Source organism: Martes martes, assembly GCF_963455335.1.
Source record: "Martes martes genome assembly, chromosome: 18".
Taxonomy (NCBI): Eukaryota; Metazoa; Chordata; class Mammalia; order Carnivora; family Mustelidae; genus Martes; species Martes martes.
Genome location: NC_137906.1, coordinates 6,763,040 through 6,781,415, shown reverse-complemented (window position 1 = coordinate 6,781,415; position 18,376 = coordinate 6,763,040). Strand labels below are relative to the sequence as shown.

Sequence of the window (18,376 nt, the reverse complement as noted above, 5' to 3'; positions counted from 1 at the left end):
CCACTTTCACCCATTTTCCCCAGCCCTGGCCCTTACCTCTGGCAACCATTACTCTAGGCTCTGTGTCTGAGTTAAAAAAAAAAAAATTTTTTTTAGGTGCTATATACAAGTGAGGTCATATGATATTTGTCCTTCTCTGTCTGACTTGTTTCACTTAGCATAATGCCTTCAAGGTCCATCCATGTGGTCACAAATGGCAGGATTCCCTCCTTTTTAATGGTTGAATAATATTCCATTGTGTGTTCCATTCCATTCCACATCTTCCTAATCCATTCATCCATCACTGGCCATTTAGGTCGTTTCTGTATTTTGGCTATTGTGAATAATGCTACAGTGAACATGGGGTACAGATACTTTTTTGGGTTAGTATTTTTTTTTAAAGATGTTATTTATTTATTTGACAGACAGAGATCACAAGTAGGCAGAGAGAGAGAGGAGGAAGCAGGCTCCCTGCTAAGCCTGATGCGGGGCTCAATCTCAGGACCCTGGGATGGTGACCCAAGCTGAAGGCAGAGGCTTTAACCCACTGAGCCGCCCAGGTGCCCCTGGGTTAGTAGTTTTGTTTCCTTTGGATGAATACCCAGAAGTGGAATCCTGGATCATATATGGTAGTTCTGTTCTTAATTTTTTGATGAACCTCCATACAATTTCCTAGTAGCTGCACCAATTTACATTTCCATCAGCTGTGCATAAAGGTTCCCTCTTCTCCTCATCCTTTTCAGCACTTGTTATTTCTTACGTTTTTGGTAACAGCCAAAACGAGATATCGCCAGGTATGAGGTGATATCTCATTAGTGATTTTGATTTGCATTTCCCTGATAAGAGATCTTGAGCACCTTCTCAAGTACCTCTTGACCATCTGTATGTCTTCTTTGGGAAAATGTCTATTCAGATCTTCTGCTCTTTTTAAAATCAGATTTTTCCCCCCATTGGGTTGCAAGAGTTCTTTATATATGTTGGATATTAACCCCTTATTAGATGTGTGATTTACAGATATTTCCTCCCATTCCATAGGTTGCCTTTTCACTTTGTTGGTGATTTCCTTCATGGTGTAAAAGCTTTTTAGTTTGATGTAGTCCCACTTGCTTATTTTTGTTCTTGTTACTTTTGCTTTTGGTATCAAATCCAAAATATCATCACCAAGACTGATATAAGGGAGCTTACTGGATATGTTTTCTTCCGAGCACTATGGTTTCAGGTCTTACATTCAAGCCTTTAATTTTGGGGGGGTTGATTTTTGTGCATGGAGTAAGACATGGTCCAGTTTCCCTATTTTGCGTGTGGCTGTCCAGCTTTCCCAATTCCATTTATTGAAGAGACTGACCTTTACCCACTCTATATTCTCTTCTCCTTTGTCATAATTTTTTTTTAAAGATTTGTCTATTTATTTATTTGACAGAGAGAGAGAGACACAGCGGGAGAGGGAACACAAGTAGGGGAAGTGGGAGAGGGAAAAGCAGGCTCCCCGCTGAGCAGGGAGCCCGATGCGGCGCTCGATCCCAGGACCCTGAGATCATGACCTGCACCGAAGGGAGACACCTAACGTCTGAGCCCTCCTTTGTCATATAAATTAATTGGAAATATATGTGTTGGTTTATTTCTAGATCATTTTGTTCCATTGATCTTGGTGTATATTTTTATGCTCGTACCATACTGCCTGGATTACTATAGCTTCGTAATATAGTTCAAAATCAGGATGTGATGCCTCCAGCTTTGTTCTTCTTTCTCAAGATTGTTCTAGCTTCTTGAGGGTCTTTTATGGTTCTATACACATTTAAGGATGGTTTGTTCTATTTCTGTGAAAAATTCCATTGGAATTTTGATAGGGATTATATTAAATCTGTAGATGGCTTTGGGTAGTATGGACATTTTTTTTTTTTAATTTGACAGAGAGAGATCACAGTAGACAGAGGGGCAGGCAGAGAGAGAGAGAGAGAGGGAAGCAGGCTCCCCGCTGAGCAGAGAGCCTGATGCGGGACTCGATCCCAGGACCCTGAGATCATGACCTGAGCCGAAGGCAGCGGCTTAACCCACTGAGCCACCCAGGCACCCCTAGTATGGACATTTTAACAATATTAATTCTTCTAATTCATGAGCATGGAATGTCTTTCTATTTATTTGTTTCTTCCTCAGTTTCTTTTTATCAATGTCTTAAAATTTTCAGTGTACAGGTTTTTACCCCCTTGGTTAAATTTATCCCTGGTATTTTGTTCTTTTTGATGCAGTTGTAAATGCTTTCTTAATTTCTCTTTCTGATAGTTTATTTTTAATGCATAGAAGTGCACCTGATTTTGTAAAAAAATTTATTTATCTATTTATTTGACAGAGATCACAAGTAAGCAGAGAGGCAGGCAGAGAGGGAGGGGGAAGCAGGCTCACCACTGAGCAGAGAGCCTGATGCGGGGCTCGATCCCAGGACCCCGAGACTATGACCTGAGCTGAAGGCAGAGGCACCCCACACCTGATTTTTGTACATTGATTTTGTATCCTGTAACTTTACTGAATTTGTTCATTAGTGCTAACGCTTTTTTGAGGGAGACTTTAAGGCCTTTTTTTTTTTTTTCTTTTTCTTTTCCTTTTCATTTTTTCTTTCTTAGTTTTTATTTCTAAGTAATCTCTATACCCAGTGTAGGGCCCGAACCCACAACCCTGAGATTAAGCGTTGTATGCTCCACCAACGGAGTCAACCAGGCACCCTTCAAGATAGTTTTGATTTCTCTTTTGATTTCTTCATTGACCCATGGGTTGTTCAGTAATATCCATATATTTGTGCATTTTCCAATTTTTTCTTATAATTACTTTCTAGTTTTATACCATAAAACTAGGAAAGATGCTTGATAATATTTCAGTCTTCTCAAATTTATTATGATTTGTTTTGTGGCCTAACATGTGATCTGTCTTAGAGGCTGTTCCATGTGCACTTGAGAGGAATGTGTATTCTACTGCTTTGGGATGGAACGCTCTGTAAATGTCTGTTAAGTCCATCTGGCTTATTGTATCATTTAAGGCCAGTGTTTCCTTATTGATTTTCTGTCTGGATGACCTATCTGTTGATGAAAGGGGGGGATTAGGGCGCCTGGGTGGCTCAGTTGGTTAGGTGACTGCCTTTGGCTCAAATCTTGATCTCAGAGTTCCAGGATGGAGTCCTGCATTGGGCTCCCAGCTCCATGGGGAGTCTGCTTCTCCCTCTGACCTTCTCCCCTCTCATGCTCTTTCTCTCTCTCAAACAAATAAATAAAATCTTAAAAGAAAGAAAGAAAGTGGGGTATTAAAGTCCCCTACTATTAATATATTACTGTCTGTTTCTCTCTTTAGGTCCGTTAATATTTACTTTATATATTTAGGTGCTCCTGTGTTGGGTGCATAAATATTTATAAATGTTATATCTCTTTGTTGAATTGATTAATTTATCATTACATAATGACATTCTTTGTCTCGTATTACAGTCTTTGTCTTAAAGTGTATTTTTTCTTTTTTTTTTTTAAGATTTTATTTATGTGTTTGTCAGAGAGAGAGAGAGAGAGAGAGAGAGCAGCAGGCAGAAGGAGAAGCAGGATTCCCATTGAGCAGGGAGCCCAATGTGGGACTGGATCCCAGGACTCTGGGATTGTGACCCGTGCCAAAGGCAGAAGCTTAACTGACTGAGCCACCCAGGCTCCCGAAGGTCTATTTTTTCTGATATAAGTATAGCAGCCCCAGCTTTCTTCTGGTTTACATTTGCATGGAGTATCTTTTGCCATCCCTTCGCTTTCAGTCTGTGTGTGTCTGAACATCTGGAGTGTCTTAGGTAGCAGATAGATGGGACATCATCGTCATTTAGTCCCTCTGTATCTTTTGATTAGAGAATTTAGTCCATTCACATTTAAATTAATTATTGATAGGTATGGACCTACTGCCATTTCGTTAGCTGTTTTTTGGCTGTGTCTGTAATTCCTTTTTTCCTTCTCTTGCACCCGTCCTTTGTGATTTGGTGGTTTTTCTGTAGTGGTATGCTTATTCCTTTCTCTTTATCTTTTGTGTATCTATTATAGGTTTTGAGGCTTACATAAAACAACTTATAACAGGCTGTCTTCAGTTGATAACAACTTACATTTGCACACAGCCTAAATCTCTGCATCGTTACCCCCCAGCCCCCATGTTTTGTGGTTTCGATGTCACAATCTACATCTTTTTATCTTTTATGTCATTACAGAATTATTGGAGTTACAGCTGTTTGTACTATTTTTGTCTTTTAACTTTCATGCTAGATTTATAAGTGAACCCACCACCTCTACATTAGGTTATTCTGAATTTTACTTTATCAGTGATATTTATGGGTGCCTGTTTTCCTGATACTAGTCAGTGCCATTTCATTTCAGCCTAAAGAAGTAAAGACCAGTAAAGCTGGTCTAGAGGTGATTAACGTCTTCAACTCTTTTTTTGTTTTGTTTTGTTTTTTTAAGATTTTATTTATGTATTTGACAGAGAGATCACAAGTAGGCAGAGAGGTAGGCAGGTGGGGAGCAGGCTCCCTGCCGAGCAGAGAGCCCAATGTGGGGCTCGATCCCAGGACCCTGGGATCATGACCTGAGCTGAAGGCAGAGACTTTAACCCACTGAGCCACCCAGGCGCCCCTCTGTAGAGTATTCTTGGTGGGCAGGCTTTTTTCTTTCAGCACTTTGAATATATCCCCTCACTTCCTTCTGACCTGCAGGGTTTCTGCTGAAAATCTGCTGAGAGTTTGATGGAGCTGCCCTCATGTGTATCAAGTTGTTTTCCACTTGTTGCTCGTAAGATTCCCTCCTTGTCTTTAACTTTCGACAATTTAATTGTGATAGGTGTTGGTGTGGATCTCTTTGGGTGCATCTTTTTTGGAATTCTTTGGGCTCTGGGTATCTATTTCCTTTTCCAGGCTAGGGAAGTATGCAGTGTTACTTCTTCAGGGAAGTTGTCTGTCCCTTTCTCTTTCTTGTCCTTCTGGGTCCCCCCGTAATGTTAACGTTGATTCTCTTGGTATTGCCCATAAGTCCCTTAAGATATGCTCACTGTTTTTCTTTTTTTCTTTTCCTTCCTTCCATCTTTCTTCTCTTCTCCTGCTTTGATTCTGCTCCACTGTCTTTCAGTCCACAGACCTTTTCTTCCACTTCATGTGTCTGTGGTTGAATCTTTCCATTGTGTTTTTTCAGTTCAGTTATTGTATTCCTCAACTCTGTGACTTGTTTGGTACTTTATGTTTTCTCTCTCTTAGCTGGAATTCTCATTTTGTTCATGCATCGTTTTCCGGAACTCGGTGAGCATCTTTATGACCTGAACTCTTTATCCAGTAAGTCACTTGTTCCCGTTTCATTAAGATTTTTTTTTTTAAAGATTTTATTTATTTATTTGACAGACAAAGATCACAAGTAGGCAGAGAAGCAGGCAGAGAGAGAGGAGGAAGCAGGCTCCCCGCGGAGCAGAGAGCCCGATGCGGGGCTCAATCCCAGGACCCTGGGATCATGACCTTCGCTGAAGGCAGGGGCTTAACCACTGAGCCACCCAGGCGCCCCTCATTAAGATGTTTTTATGAGATTTTATCTTTTTCTTTCGTTTGATTGTATTCCTGGTTTTAGTTTTTGTTTTTCTTTTTCTTTGACTCTGTTGGTTTCTGTGCATGAGGGAAAACAGCCACCTTTGAAGGAGTAGTTCATGGTTGTCTCTCAAACCTTTCCCATTGTCCAACCAGCTTGCTTTGTTCTTAGTGGCTCCCAGTAGCGGAAGGTTTGCCAGGACCTTTTAGTGCCCTAAAGGGGAGGATCTCAGTCTGCACCTGGATTCAGGCTGATTGGAAGCAGACTTAAAAATATGTAAATACATCTTTTTCAGGGGAAGACCAGAAGATAGGCATGCCTGTTTGCTCCTTCTGCACTGAGCCCTGAGAAGAATTATTTCTTGTTTTGCCACTGTGCTGTTGAACCCATAAACACAAGCCCCACTGGCCACCTGCTTTCAGTTATTTTGGGCAAATATCCAGAGTAGAACTTCTGGATCATATGGTAATTCTATTTTTACTTTTTTGAGTAATCACTATACTGTTTTCCAGGCCAGTTACACCATTTTACATTCCCACCAACGGCGCACAAGGGTTCCAGTTCCTCCACATCGTTACCAGCACTTGTATTCTCTCTTGTTGTTTTTTTATTAAATAATAGCCATCCTAATGGGTATGAGCTGGTATCTTATTGTCGTTTTTTTCTCTCTTTTTATTGGGTTAAAACACACATAATGTAACATTTACCATCTTAACCACTTTTTATTTTTAAAGATTTATTTTAGAGAGAGCACGTGCAAGTTGGGGGCAGGGCAGAGGGAGAGAGAATTTCCAGAAGACTCCACACTGAGTGTGGAGCCTGACATGGGGCTTGATCTCATGACCCTGAGATCATGACCTGAGCCAAAACCAAGAGTTGGATGCTTGACGGAGCCATCCAGGCACCCCTTAACCATTTTTTTTGAAGTGTATAGTTCAGTGGTATTAAGTACTTTCTAACCATTATCCATCCCCATAACTCTTCTCGTCTTATAAAACAAACTCTGTACCCATTAAACAGTAACTTCCTGTTCTCCCCACCCCTGAGCCCTGCAACCACCGTTCTGCTCCCTGTGTCTATGATTTCAGCTACTCTAGACTCCTCCTATCGGTGGATTATCGGTATTTGTCTCTTTGTTGCCTGGTTTATATCACTTCTCATAATTGTTGAGAAAATCCATATTGTCGCATGTGTCAGAATTTCCTTTTTTTTTCTTTCTTCTTTTTTTTTTTTTAGAATTTCCTTCTTTTTAAAGACAGAATAATATTCCGTATGCCACGTTTTGTTTTTCTGTTTGTCCATTGGTGGATGCTTGGGTTCCCCCATGTTTTAGACACTGTGAACAGTGCTGCTGCAGATACGGGTGTACTAACATCTCTTCAAGACCCTGGGTTCAGTTCTTTCGGGTAGATACCCGGAAGTGAAATAGCTAATTATATGGTATCTCTATTCTTAATTTTTTAAAAAAGATTTTATTTATTTACTTGAGAGAAAGCCAGAGACAGAGCGTGAGCGGAAGGGGAGGGGGAAGAGGAAGAGGCAGAAGCAGGCTCCCTGCTGAGCAGAGAGCCCGATGTGGGGCTCGATCCTGGGACCCTGGGAAAATGATCTGAGCTGAAGGCAGACGCTTAGCCAGCTGAGCCACCCAGGCGCCCCTCTATTTTTAATTTTTTGAGGAATTTCCATACTGTTTTTCCATAGCGGCTACACCATTTTTACATTCCCACCAACAGTGCAGAAGGGTTCAAGTTCTTCTACACCCTTGCCAATGCTTGTTGTGTTCTGGTTTTTAAAAAATATAATAATTATCTTCATGGGTGTGAGGTGGTATCTCCTTATAGTTTTGATTTGCATTTCCCTAATGATTAGTGGTGTTGAGCAAATTTTTTTATGTGCTTATTGATCATTTATCTGTCTTTTGGAGAAATGTCTATTCAAGTTCTTTGCCTATTTTTTAATTGGATTGTTTGGGGTGTTTTGGTTGAGTTTGAGGAGCTCTTTCTATATTCTTTGTATGAACACGTGAATGTAAATCAGATACGTGACTTGGGAATGTTTCCTCCTATCCTGTGGCTGCCTTTTCACTCTGTGGATCATGTCTTTTGATGCATAGAAGTTTGTTATTTTTAAAGTTTTAGAATTAACATATATGTATTATTTGCTTCAGGTCTGTGAGGTCTGTGAATCATCAGTCTTACAGAATTCACAGCGCTCACCGTAGCACATACCCTCCCCGATGTGCATCACCAGCCACCCCATCCCTCCCCCCACCCCCCAGCAACCTTCTGTTTCCCGACACTAAGCAGATGTAGTGTAGTCCACTTTGATGTAGTCCACTTTGTCCTTTTTTTTTTTTTAAAGTTTTTTTTTTTTTTAATTTGTCAGAGAGAGCACAAGCAGGCAGAGAGGCAGGCAGGGGGTGGGGGGAAGCAGGCTCCCCGATGAGCAGAGAGCCCAATGCGGGGCTTGATCCCAGGACCCTGAGATCACGACCTGAGCCGAAGGCAGTGGCTTAACTGACTGAGCCACCCAGGTGTCCCAATTTGCCCATTTTTAAAAAAAGATTTTATTTATTTATTTGACAGAGATCACAAGCAGGCAGAGAGGCAGGCAGAGAGAGAGGGGGAAGTAGGCTCCCTGCCGAGCAGAGAGCCTGATGCGGGGCTGGATCCCGGGATCCTGGGATCATGACCTGAGCCGAAGGCAGAGGCTTTAACCCACTGAGCCGCCCAGGTGCCCCTGGGTTAGTTTTTTTTTTTTTTTAAAGATTTTATTTATTTATTTGACAGAGATCACAAGTAGGCAGAGAGGCAGGCAGAGAGAGAGGGAGGAAGCAGGCTCCCCACTGAGCAGAGAGCCCGACGCAGGGCTCGATCCCAGGACCCTGAGACCATGACCTGAGCCGAAGGCAGAGGCCCTAACCCACTGAGCCACCTAGGTGCCCCCCTGGGTTAGTGTTTTTGTTTCCTTTGGATGAATACCCAGAAGTGGAATCCTGGATCATATAAGGTAGTTCTGTTCTTAATTTTTTGATGAACCCCCATACAGTTTCCTAGTAGCTGCACCAATTTACATTTCCATCAGCTGTGCATAAGGGTTCCCTCTTCTCCTCATCCTTTTCAGCACTTGTTATTTCGTACGTTTTTGGTAACAGCCAAAACGAGATATTGCCAGGTATGAGGTGATATCTCATTAGTGATTTTGATTTGCACTTCCCTGATAAGTGATTTTTGTGCATGGAGTAAGACATGGTCCAGTTTCCCTATTTTGCGTGTGGCTGTCCAGCTTTCCCAATGCCATTTATCGAAGAGACTGACCTTTACCCACTCTATATTCTCATCTTCTTTGTCATAATTTTTTTTAAAGATTTGTCTATTTATTTATTTGACAGAGAGAGAGACACAGCGGGAGAGGGAACACAAGCAGGGGCAGTGGGAGAGGGAAAAGCAGGCTTCCCGCTGAGCAGGGAGCCCGATGCGGGGCTCGATCGCAGGATCCTGGGATCATGACCTGAGCCGAAGGCAGAGGCTTTAACCCACTGAGCCACCCAGGCGCCCCAATTTGCCCATTTTTTAATCACCTGTACTTTTGATGTCTTAGAGAAATCATTGCCAAATCCAACTTATAAAGCATTTCTTCTATGTTTTTATCTAGGATTTTTATAGTTTAAGCTCTTACATTTAAGTCTTCAATCATTTTGATTTTTGCACATGCTGTGAGATAGGGGTCCAGCTTGGCTCTTCTGCGTGTGGATTTCAAGTTTTCCCAGCATCGTTTGTTGACAAGACTGTCCTTTCTCCTTCGAACGGTTTTGGCACTCTCGTTCAAGCCATTTGGCCATACGTGCGAGGGCTTATTTCTGGGCCGTCTGTCCTGTTCCTTTGGTCTAAATGTCCGTCTTTATGCCAACACCACACTGTTTCGATCACTGTAGTTTTGTGATAACTTCAGAGATTTGAAATCAGGAAGTATGAGAATTCCAGTGCTGTTCTCTTTTTTCAAGATCGTTTTGGCTACTTGGGGTTTCTTTCGATTCCATATGAATTTTAGGATGGGTTTCTCAGTTTCTGCAAGAAATGCTGTTGGGATCTGGTAGAGATTGTATTAAATCTACAGAGGCTTTGGGTAGTCCCGACGTCCTAACAGTATCATCTCCCGAGCCACGTACAGAGGATGTCTTCCCATTTATTTGTGTCTTTTTCGGTTTCTTTCCGCCATGCTTCGTAATTTTCAGGGTACAGGTCTTTTACCTCCTTGGTTAAGTTTATTCCTAAGTATCTGATTCCTTTCGATGCCATTGTGAATGGAATTGTGTTCTTAATCGACTTTTCACATTGTTCATCATTAGTGTGTACAGATGTAACTGATTTGGGGTGTGGGATTTCGTAATGGGGCAACATCGCTAAATTCATTTATTCTGGCATATTTTTGTTTCTGGAACCTTTAAAGGTTTTCTACACATAAAGCCATGTCATCTGCAAACAGGTAATTTTACTTCTCCAATTCGGACTCCCTGTTGCCCTCCCTCCCTCCTTTCCCCACTTCCTTCCTGCCTCCCTTCCTTCCTTTGGTGGTTAGGACTTCCAGTATAATGTTAAGCAGAAGTGATAAAAGCGGGCATCCTTGTCTTCTTCCTGATCGTAGGGGAAAAGCTTTGCATCTTGCACCGGTACCGTGTTCCCCGTGGGCTCGTCCATAGCCTTCATTATGTTGCGGTGCGTTTTTCTCTTTCTGGTTTGCTGAGGCCCCACTTGGGTCCTTTCCTTTTTCCTCTGTCTTCGGTCTAGACGGAGACCGGCTTGTCCTCTTCCTTCCTGTGTTTCAAGGTGGACACTTGAAAGCAAGCGGCTTCAGTTTCCCTCCTTTGGGGGGGAAGTGCTCTTCCCGTTCCCGTGAATTTATCCGTTCGCAGTGCAAACCCTTGTTGAGGGGGCATTGTGTGCTGGGCACGGCCACGGTGCGCTCCTGCCCACGGGAGTTTTCACCCACGTTGCCTGAAGCTTCACGGGGGCCCTCTGAAGCAGGAGGGGTCCCTGCGTCCGTGTCCAGCCACAGAGGGACTTGCTCAAGACAGAGCGGCTCCCATGACTCTTGCATCGGCGCGGGGCTGCTGCCGCCTCTGTGTCCCGCCGCGAAGCCCTGCTGCTGGCCCCTGGGCAGACGCCTCCCGTCCCGCCGCAGCTGTATGTAGGTGGAAAGGCCCCGGTCCCATCCCGGTCAGCTTTCTCCTCCTTGCATTGACAGAAGTCCTGGGCCCATGTCAAGAAGTGCAAAAACAACGTGCATCCCAGCCGGCGCTTGGTGGCTCAGCTGTCCGAGTGGGAGAAAGTCATCCTCGGAGACGCTGTCACAGACATCTTGGATCTGCTCTACTGATCTTCTCTGTGGTCCAGCTCCGGGTCCTGAGGGCCTCCTGGGGGTAGTGGGCCAGGCCGTGTCACCGGGCTGGTGCGGAAAGAGAAGGCCTTTGCCGCCTGGAGTCCTGTGTCAGCCTCTCGCAGTTCTTCTCGGGCTCCTCGTCCACACCCCGAAGCCGGTGTTCTCTGCCCAGACTCCGCGAGAACCCCCGTCCCAGGGTTTTCCTGGCCCACCCCCACCGCTCGACGGAGGCTGCTTCTGGAAGAGCATTGGGCTTCTGAGCAGCTCTCCCATGTGCCCCCATGCCCTGGACCCTTCGGGGGCTGGTTAGGAGGAGCTCCAAGGGCTCCCCCTGCCTTGGGTTGGCTGATAGGCTGTCGCAGTGCCCGTGCACGGCTGGATTCACTGGGCCCAGCCTTGGCCCAGGTGCCAGGCTCCGCAGCTCTGGGAGGCTCCTGGCACAAATACAGTCTTGTCTCACCCCGGGTCCCAGCCCTCCCCACCACTCTGCCCGTTGATGCCATGTTCCGATTTCCTTTCCTTCCTCCCCACTCGTTTCCTCCTGGCTGGGTTCCTCAAGAAGAGATTTCCACCCCTCCTATCTCCTGCACCCCTGTTTCTAGAAATTCCTCAGGTCTTAAAGGGAATTTTCTTCAGAATGTACTCCCCAGCGCTGGCTGCACCCTCAGCCCCAGTCGGGAGAGGGCAGAGGGTGGGACTGGCAGGGAATTTAGGATGCCCACGTCATTCAGCAGACACTTCCTGCCCCCTGCGGGCAGCTGGGGAGGGACGGAGAGGTGAAGGTCCTCTCACCTCCCAGGACTCTTTGCAGGAGGGGGGAGTCCCCCCTCCCCCACGGAAGCCCAAGGGCTCAAGGAGTGGGGTTTTGCTCTAAGGTAAGGGCTGTCCCGTGGACTCAGGCTTGGGATCAGTTAGGACGGGAGCCGGGACAGAGACTGGGAAGGCTGCAAGCGATGGCTCTGGGGGTTGGGGGCTCCAGGGCAGAGCCCTGGAAAGTTTCCGTCAGGGGCACGATGTGGAATAGCTTGTGCGTTAGGCCCGGCCGTCTGCCGGCTCTGGAAGATCCGCCGCGGCGAGCCTGGGGTCAGGGAGACCGGCGGCCGCCGCAGAAGAGCGGTTCAGATCCTCCCCCTGCAGAGGCACCGCTTTCCCAAGGACAGAGTCTTCGAGGCAGGGGTCACCTCCGTGCGCCTCGGTTTACTGCCAGCGCGACGGGCCGGCGCTCTGTGGGCCGCCGCACGCGGCTGGCACGACCCGCGGAGCCCCAGCCAGGAGCCACCGCGCCAGCCCCGGGCCCGCCGAGCGCCGCGGGGTGAGCGCCCCCTGCTGCCCTTGGCCCCGCCCCGGCCCCGCCCAGGGCCCCGATTGGCTCGGGCGGGGGGCGGGGCTAGCGCGCTGGCGGCCGCAGGCCTTTTCCCATTGGTGGCGGCGGCGGCGCGAGCCCGGAAGCGGTCGGGGGCGGCGGCGGAGGCGGCGGGGGCCACTCGGGCGGGCCGGGGTTGCGGCGCGGTCCTCGACTCGGCTTGTCCGGCGCGTGGCCCGGCAGCCATGCATCTCCCGGCCCCGGGCCCGCTGGGGGACTGCCTGCGGGACTGGGAGGAGCTGCAGCAGGACTTCCAGAGCATCCAGGTGAGTGCCGGTGCGGGCGCCCGGTGGCCCTGAGCCGCGGCTCTCTGGCTCGAGGTCAAGGGTCGGGCAGCCGCGGGTCAGGTAGTGGGGGGCTCGGGGTCAAGGGTCGTGGACCCTGGCGTCGCTCCAGAGGGTGGCGACGCCCCGGGTCCTGGTGGTCCTAGCTGGACCCTCCCCTCGGCCTGGGTTGCGTGTCCGGCGCAGCCCCCACGGCCGCGACCCCGGCGGAAACTCGCGGAGCCGGGCGCACCTGGGGCCTTCGTGGAGGCCCCGGAAAGCGGCCCTGACCCAGCCCCGTCCTCTCCCAGGAGAGTGACCGCCTGAGTCGACGCGGGCCGGGCCCAACCTTGGGTCAGTCACTCAGCAAACAGGGGGCGCCGGCGTGGCCGGAGCCGCCCTGGGGCAGCGCTGGGGTCTGGGCTGAGTGCGGCGGGGGAGCGGTCCGGAGGGCCCGGCCCAGACAGGGCGAGTGTCCAGGCGAAGTGCCTGGGTGGGGGCGGCGCCCGTCCAGGGTGAAGGACAGCACCCGCCGAGGCAGGGTTGTGTGGCCGCTGGAAGGAGAGCGAGGGGAGAAGCGGGTGGGCCAGACCCTCCAGGGGGCTCCTGGGCCTGGACGGGATTGGAACCTTTCGGATGTCGCCAGGGAGCTATGGGAGGAACCGTGGGGAGCTGGCTCGTGCGGACCGTGCGGTTCTGTGGGGAGGCAGCAGGGAGACCGCTGCCTGTCTCAGGAGAGAAGTGGTTGGCGGGCAGATGTGGCCCGAGTTGGGTTTTTACGGGGCGTGGTGGCCCCTTCAGGGCATGAGAAACAAGACGTGAAAGGACAGAGCCCGGGCAGCTGTGGACTCGTCCGTCCTGCCTTTCTCTTTCCTGGGCCGCTTCCTGCCCCTTCCTGCCGCCCCCAGGCCTGACCAACGCCGCTAAGGCTAGTGCTCCTGCCCGAGTGCCGGGCCGGGCAGACCTGCTTCCCAGCCTGGCCACCCCGGCCTGACCCTCCTCGCACTGCCTCTGGTTGTCTCCAGGCTGCTCTTCTGGAAACTCACCCACCGGGGCAAAGTGCTCCGGGAGGCTTGGGGCCAAAGGTGCGGGGGGAGGGGTAAAAGGACTGGTCTCCACGGCAGGAGTTCTAAGGGCTGAAGCCTGATGACCTTTAACCTGGGAGGCAGGCTGCTGGGACAGCCCCGGCACCCCCTGCACCAGCAGGCTGGGCAGGCGGGAGCATCTGAGAGAACCACAGTGGCTTCACAGTCTGGTTGGTCCAGAAGGTAGACCCTTGCGCCTGGAATCCAGACTCTGGGTGGGACAGAGAGGGGTGGGGACAGCTAGTAGGCGGGCGGAGATGGGACCTGGTCCGTTTCCGGATGGGGTGCCGTGAGAGCTTCTGGGCTTGCAGGGGGAGCCCCCTCTCCTGGCCTGCCTCGGGGAGAGGGTGATCTCAGGGGGTCCCTCGGCTGGCTGACTCCTTTCCCGCTCAGACCCTCCCGGGGAGCCCCGCCCTGCCCTGCCCTCTACCCGGCAGGCCCCAGCTCACTCTGGCCCCCTGCCCCCTCCCCAGGAGACCCACCGGCTCTACCGCCTGAAGCTGGAGGAGCTGACCAAGCTGCAGAACAGCTGCACTGGCGCCATCACTCGGCAGAAGAAGCAGCTCCAGGAGCTCGCTCTTGTCCTGAAAAAGTGAGGACCCTCCTCCCCCGTGACCCCCCCCCCCAAGCCTCCCTACCCCCTGGCCTAGGGCTGGGGCTGGGGGTCAGATCTGCGGTGGGCCGAGAGCGGGCACTGACTCCGGCGTGTCCCAGGGCATGGCTTCTCCCCACTCCCCTCCCCACGCCCCCTGGGGCCATGTTCGTCTCCTGCCCCGCAGGTGCCCTGTGTGATACCCCGGGGGAAGGGGGGCTGCCCTGACTCTGGCTTCCGTGCCTCCACCTACAGATGCAAGCCCTCCTTGCCGTCGGGGGCCGGGGAGGCCGCCCAGGAGCTGGAGAACCAGATCAAGGAGCGCCAGGGCCTTTTTTTCGATATGGAGGCCTATTTGCCCAAGAAGAATGGGTGAGACCCCTTTCCCCCAAGCCCAGTGCCCAGATGCCCCTGGGAGAGCAGCCTGAAGCGTGGGCAACTCTGCTCCGTCACTCGGCCAGCAGGTGGTCCCTGGACCCGCTGGGGGCTGAGCAGTCAGGCTGGGGAGACAGCTCGAGCGACGGTGACCGCTCCCGGAGGTGGGGGTTTTGTGGCGGAAGGACAGGGAACGGAGGAGCGCAGCGGGGGACGCCTCGCCCGGCTTGGAGGCCGTGGAAAGCGGAGAGGACGGAGGAGGGAGCCTGGCAGGCGCCGGAGGGTGGAAACCACGCGTGTGGCCAGAGCTCAGGGTGGGAGGTGGTGATGAGACAGGAGGCGAAGCCAGGCTTCGGGCCCAGCAGGCTGGGCAGAGCGACCCTCAGGTCAGCCGCAGTCACCGAGGGAGACGGCAGGGGCCAGTGCGCAACCCTAGGGTGAGTAAAAATCACCCAGCAGAGGCCTGGGGCAGCAAGACGGCTGTGAAGGGCCATGTCCCCGGGGACGACAGGGGTAGGGGCGGCCGGTAGCCTCAGATCAGATGGCCCCGAGGGGTCAAGAGCCACACAGGAGGGGCGGCGTCTCCGGGGAGTCCGGGGGAGGAGCGCTCCGCAGGACGGTGGAGGTGGAGGTTGCTGATGGGGGGCCAGAGAGCTGGGGGGCCAGGCGAGTGCAGGCAGCTCTTCGGAAGCTCAGCTGTGAGCAGAAGCGGAGGCTCGGGGGTTGGTGTTACTTGGTACTGGGTACCCAGGGAAGACTGGAGCGCCTCTCCCTGCCGAGAGCCGGGGCCAGGGCCCTCGGAGCACAGACCCAGCAAAGGGAAACCCCTGGGGAGGTGGGAAGGGCCGGGCGTGGGCCCTTCTCCCTTGCAGTGGGAGAGTGTTTCGAGCCGGCGAGGAGGGTCCCCACTCCACCCCCGAGATGTCAGCCTGGAGGGAGGGTTTGACAGGGCCTCTGCGGGGATGGTGTAGGGAGCCAGTGGCGATGCTGAGAGGCGGCTGGGCCAGGTGCCTGCTGTACCCCATCGTCTCTTCTTGGTCTGGGACAAGTCCCTTCACCACTCGGAACCCGTGCCCACAGCCCGAGTGGGAGCAAGAGGTCACGTGTGGGTGTGCCATGTCGTGCACACGTGGGACACGGTCACCTCTTGGGGTTCATGTGGCCAGACAGGCTCTGTCGGTGGAAGTGACGGCGGAAGGAGGCTGGGGGTGGTCGGGTGGACAAGAATGGGGCTGCTGTGGAAGGGGGCCCTGGGGACTCGGCTGGCTCGGGAAGGGAGACCAGGGTCGGCGGCCTAGAAGCCTCAGTGAGGGCCAGGGTCCGCCTGGTGAAACCAGCTTGGGAGGCCGGGCACTCGGGGTCAGAGTGCGAGCAGAGTGTCTGAGGCGGCCCCTCCCGGCCGGGAGGGGGCCCTGCTGGGGCCCTGGTGCAGGTGCCCCGGTGCACTCAGGGCAGAAGGTTCTCAGAGACGGTGGGAACCTGGGGGTGGCCCACGGGGGCCGTAGGAGCTACGGGCCCAGCTTCCGCGGGGTGGGAGAGCCCGGCCGCCCTGGAGGCCCTTCGGTGGGCTGCTGGGGGTTGGGGGGGAGACAAGGGAGGGGATGTTGGTTTACCCAGGAGCAGGCCTGGGGAGCGGGCAGAAAGGCTGCGCCCCCGTGTTTCCTTCCTGTGGAGCTGGTCTGCAGTGCCCCCCAGGTCAGAACCCTAAGCCGCTGGGGGCGTCGGGGTAAGGCCGGTGGCCCCCCCTGCTCTGTGCCACTGGCTTTCCCCTCAGTGGGGGCCTCTCCTTACTGGTGTCCCCCTCCTGCAGGTTGTACCTGAGCCTGGTCCTGGGCAATGTCAACGTGACACTCCTGAGCAAGCAGGCTAAGTAAGTGGCTGTCGGGGGCTGGGTCCCAACCCTGTGCTCGGCCCTCCTGGTCCTCCCCGCCCCCCCCACCCCCCCACCCCCCCCACCCCACCCGCATCCCAGGCTCGCCCCCGGGGTGCCAGCCCTGAGCCGCCTGCGGAAGCCCGACCGGGCCAGGAGCCTCCCTCCGGGCGGAGGTGGGGGTGAGCCCCACCGGCACCCCAGCCTGTGCCCTGGGTGTGTGCCCCCCCAGGTTCGCCTACAAGGACGAATACGAGAAGTTCAAGCTCTACCTCACCATCATCCTCATCCTCCTCTCCTTCACCTGCCGCTTCCTCCTCAACTCCAGGTGGGTGTCCTGCCGCTCGGGGCCGCACCCCGCTCCCTGCCGGCGCCGGCGCCCACCCTCTGTGCCCTCCGCAGGGTGACAGACGCCACCTTCAACTTCCTGCTGGTCTGGTACTACTGCACGCTGACCATCCGCGAGAGCATTCTCATCAACAACGGCTCCCGGTGCGCGAGGCCGGGGCTGGGCCTGCTGCGGGGCGGTGGAGGGAGGGGGGCGCCTGCCGGAGCCCCCCGGGGAGGCGGGGGACCGCGGGCCTCGGGGGGCTGGCTTCCTCCCGCCGCAGCCTGGCATCCCGTCCCCAAGCTCCGATCCTCGGGGCCGAGGGGACGGGAGTGACAGCCGCTCCCCACTACAGGATCAAAGGCTGGTGGGTTTTCCACCACTACGTGTCCACTTTCTTGTCGGGAGTCATGCTGACATGGTGAGTGGCCAGACTGGCTCCCGGGCCGTGGGGGTTGGGGGGTGGGGGGCGCGGGGCAGACACAGGGCGTCTCTGAGCTTCCTGCCCTTTCCTCCGCTTTCTGCCTTAGGCCCGACGGCCTCATGTACCAGAAGTTCCGGAACCAGTTCTTGTCCTTCTCCATGTACCAGAGTGAGTGTCTCGGGGGGCCCTGCTCCACGCGGGAACCCCTCCCACAGGGAGCCGGCTGGGGGGCGGTGGGGACTTCGGGCCCCAGCCCAGTTCCGCTGCTCCCCGGCCCCAGGCTTCGTGCAGTTCCTGCAGTACTACTACCAGAGCGGCTGTCTATACCGCCTGCGGGCCTTGGGCGAGAGGCACACCATGGACCTCACTGTGGGTGAGTGGGGTGCGGCCTCCGCGCGCGGGCGTCCTGAGGGGGGGCCTTTCCCGACCGCGCGGGGCTGAGACCGTGCCCGCCCCTCCCCCCGCAGAGGGCTTCCAGTCCTGGATGTGGCGCGGCCTCACCTTCCTGCTCCCCTTTCTCTTCTTCGGCCACGTAAGTTGTCTCTGCCTGGCCCCCGCCCCGTGCGTCCGGCCGGCGTCCCCGGAGCTGGCTGTGGGCCGTCGCGGGGACCGGCTTCTGTTTGAAACCCTCCATCCCTCCCAGTTCTGGCAGCTTTTCAACGCGCTGACTCTGTTCAGCCTGGCCCGGGACCCAGAGTGCAAGGAGTGGCAGGTGAGCCCGGGGCCCTGGGCTGGGGGGCGGGGACGCCGCGAGGGCCGCGCCGGGCCCCGCCCTCACCCCGCTTCCTCCCCCAGGTGCTCATGTGCGGCTTCCCCTTCCTCCTCCTCTTCCTCGGCAACTTTTTCACCACCCTGCGGGTCGTGCACCAGAAATTCCACAGTCAAAGGCGTGGGAGCAAGAAAGAATGAGTCTGGGCCTGCCTGCCCGGCTCCCTCCGGTGCCCCAGGCCTGGCAGGGGCTTCTGTCCCCTTTGTTGAGGTGGTAGGGGGCTCTCCTCCTGCAGGAGGGTCTCTTCTGCTCTCCCTGGGGTTTTGTGGGCCCTGTGGGCCCCGAAGGCGCCGCCGGAGAGGAGGGCCGGGCCTGCAGGGAGCGGGGGGCCAGCAGCCTGAATAAAGGAAGTGTGGCAGAGAGGCGCCCCGACGTGTGTGAT

General features: G+C 53.4%; 2 protein-coding genes across 6 annotated transcripts in view; both read left to right on the top strand.

The window, feature by feature from the left end:
* Positions 1–11,061, top strand: part of STYXL1 (serine/threonine/tyrosine interacting like 1) — a 65,670-nt gene extending 54,609 nt beyond the window's left edge. For all 5 annotated transcript variants that reach the window (XM_080829890.1, XM_080829892.1, XM_080829891.1 and 2 more), the window contains one exon: positions 10,791–11,061. In XM_080829890.1, coding sequence (XP_080686016.1) covers positions 10,791–10,922 — 132 coding nt within the window. In that variant the 3' untranslated portion in view covers positions 10,923–11,061. The remainder of the gene's footprint in view (positions 1–10,790) is intronic.
* Positions 11,062–12,364: 1,303 nt separating this feature from the next.
* Positions 12,365–18,354, top strand: TMEM120A (transmembrane protein 120A). Its single transcript, XM_080829706.1, has 12 exons — positions 12,365–12,554; positions 14,110–14,228; positions 14,484–14,600; positions 16,414–16,473; positions 16,706–16,801; positions 16,876–16,965; positions 17,157–17,222; positions 17,332–17,393; positions 17,506–17,598; positions 17,693–17,757; positions 17,869–17,937; positions 18,021–18,354. Exons 1-12 carry the CDS (start codon positions 12,474–12,476, stop codon positions 18,132–18,134), a joined length of 1,032 nt encoding a protein of 343 aa, XP_080685832.1. The 5' UTR covers positions 12,365–12,473; the 3' UTR covers positions 18,135–18,354.
* The last annotated feature ends 22 nt before the right edge of the window (positions 18,355–18,376 follow it).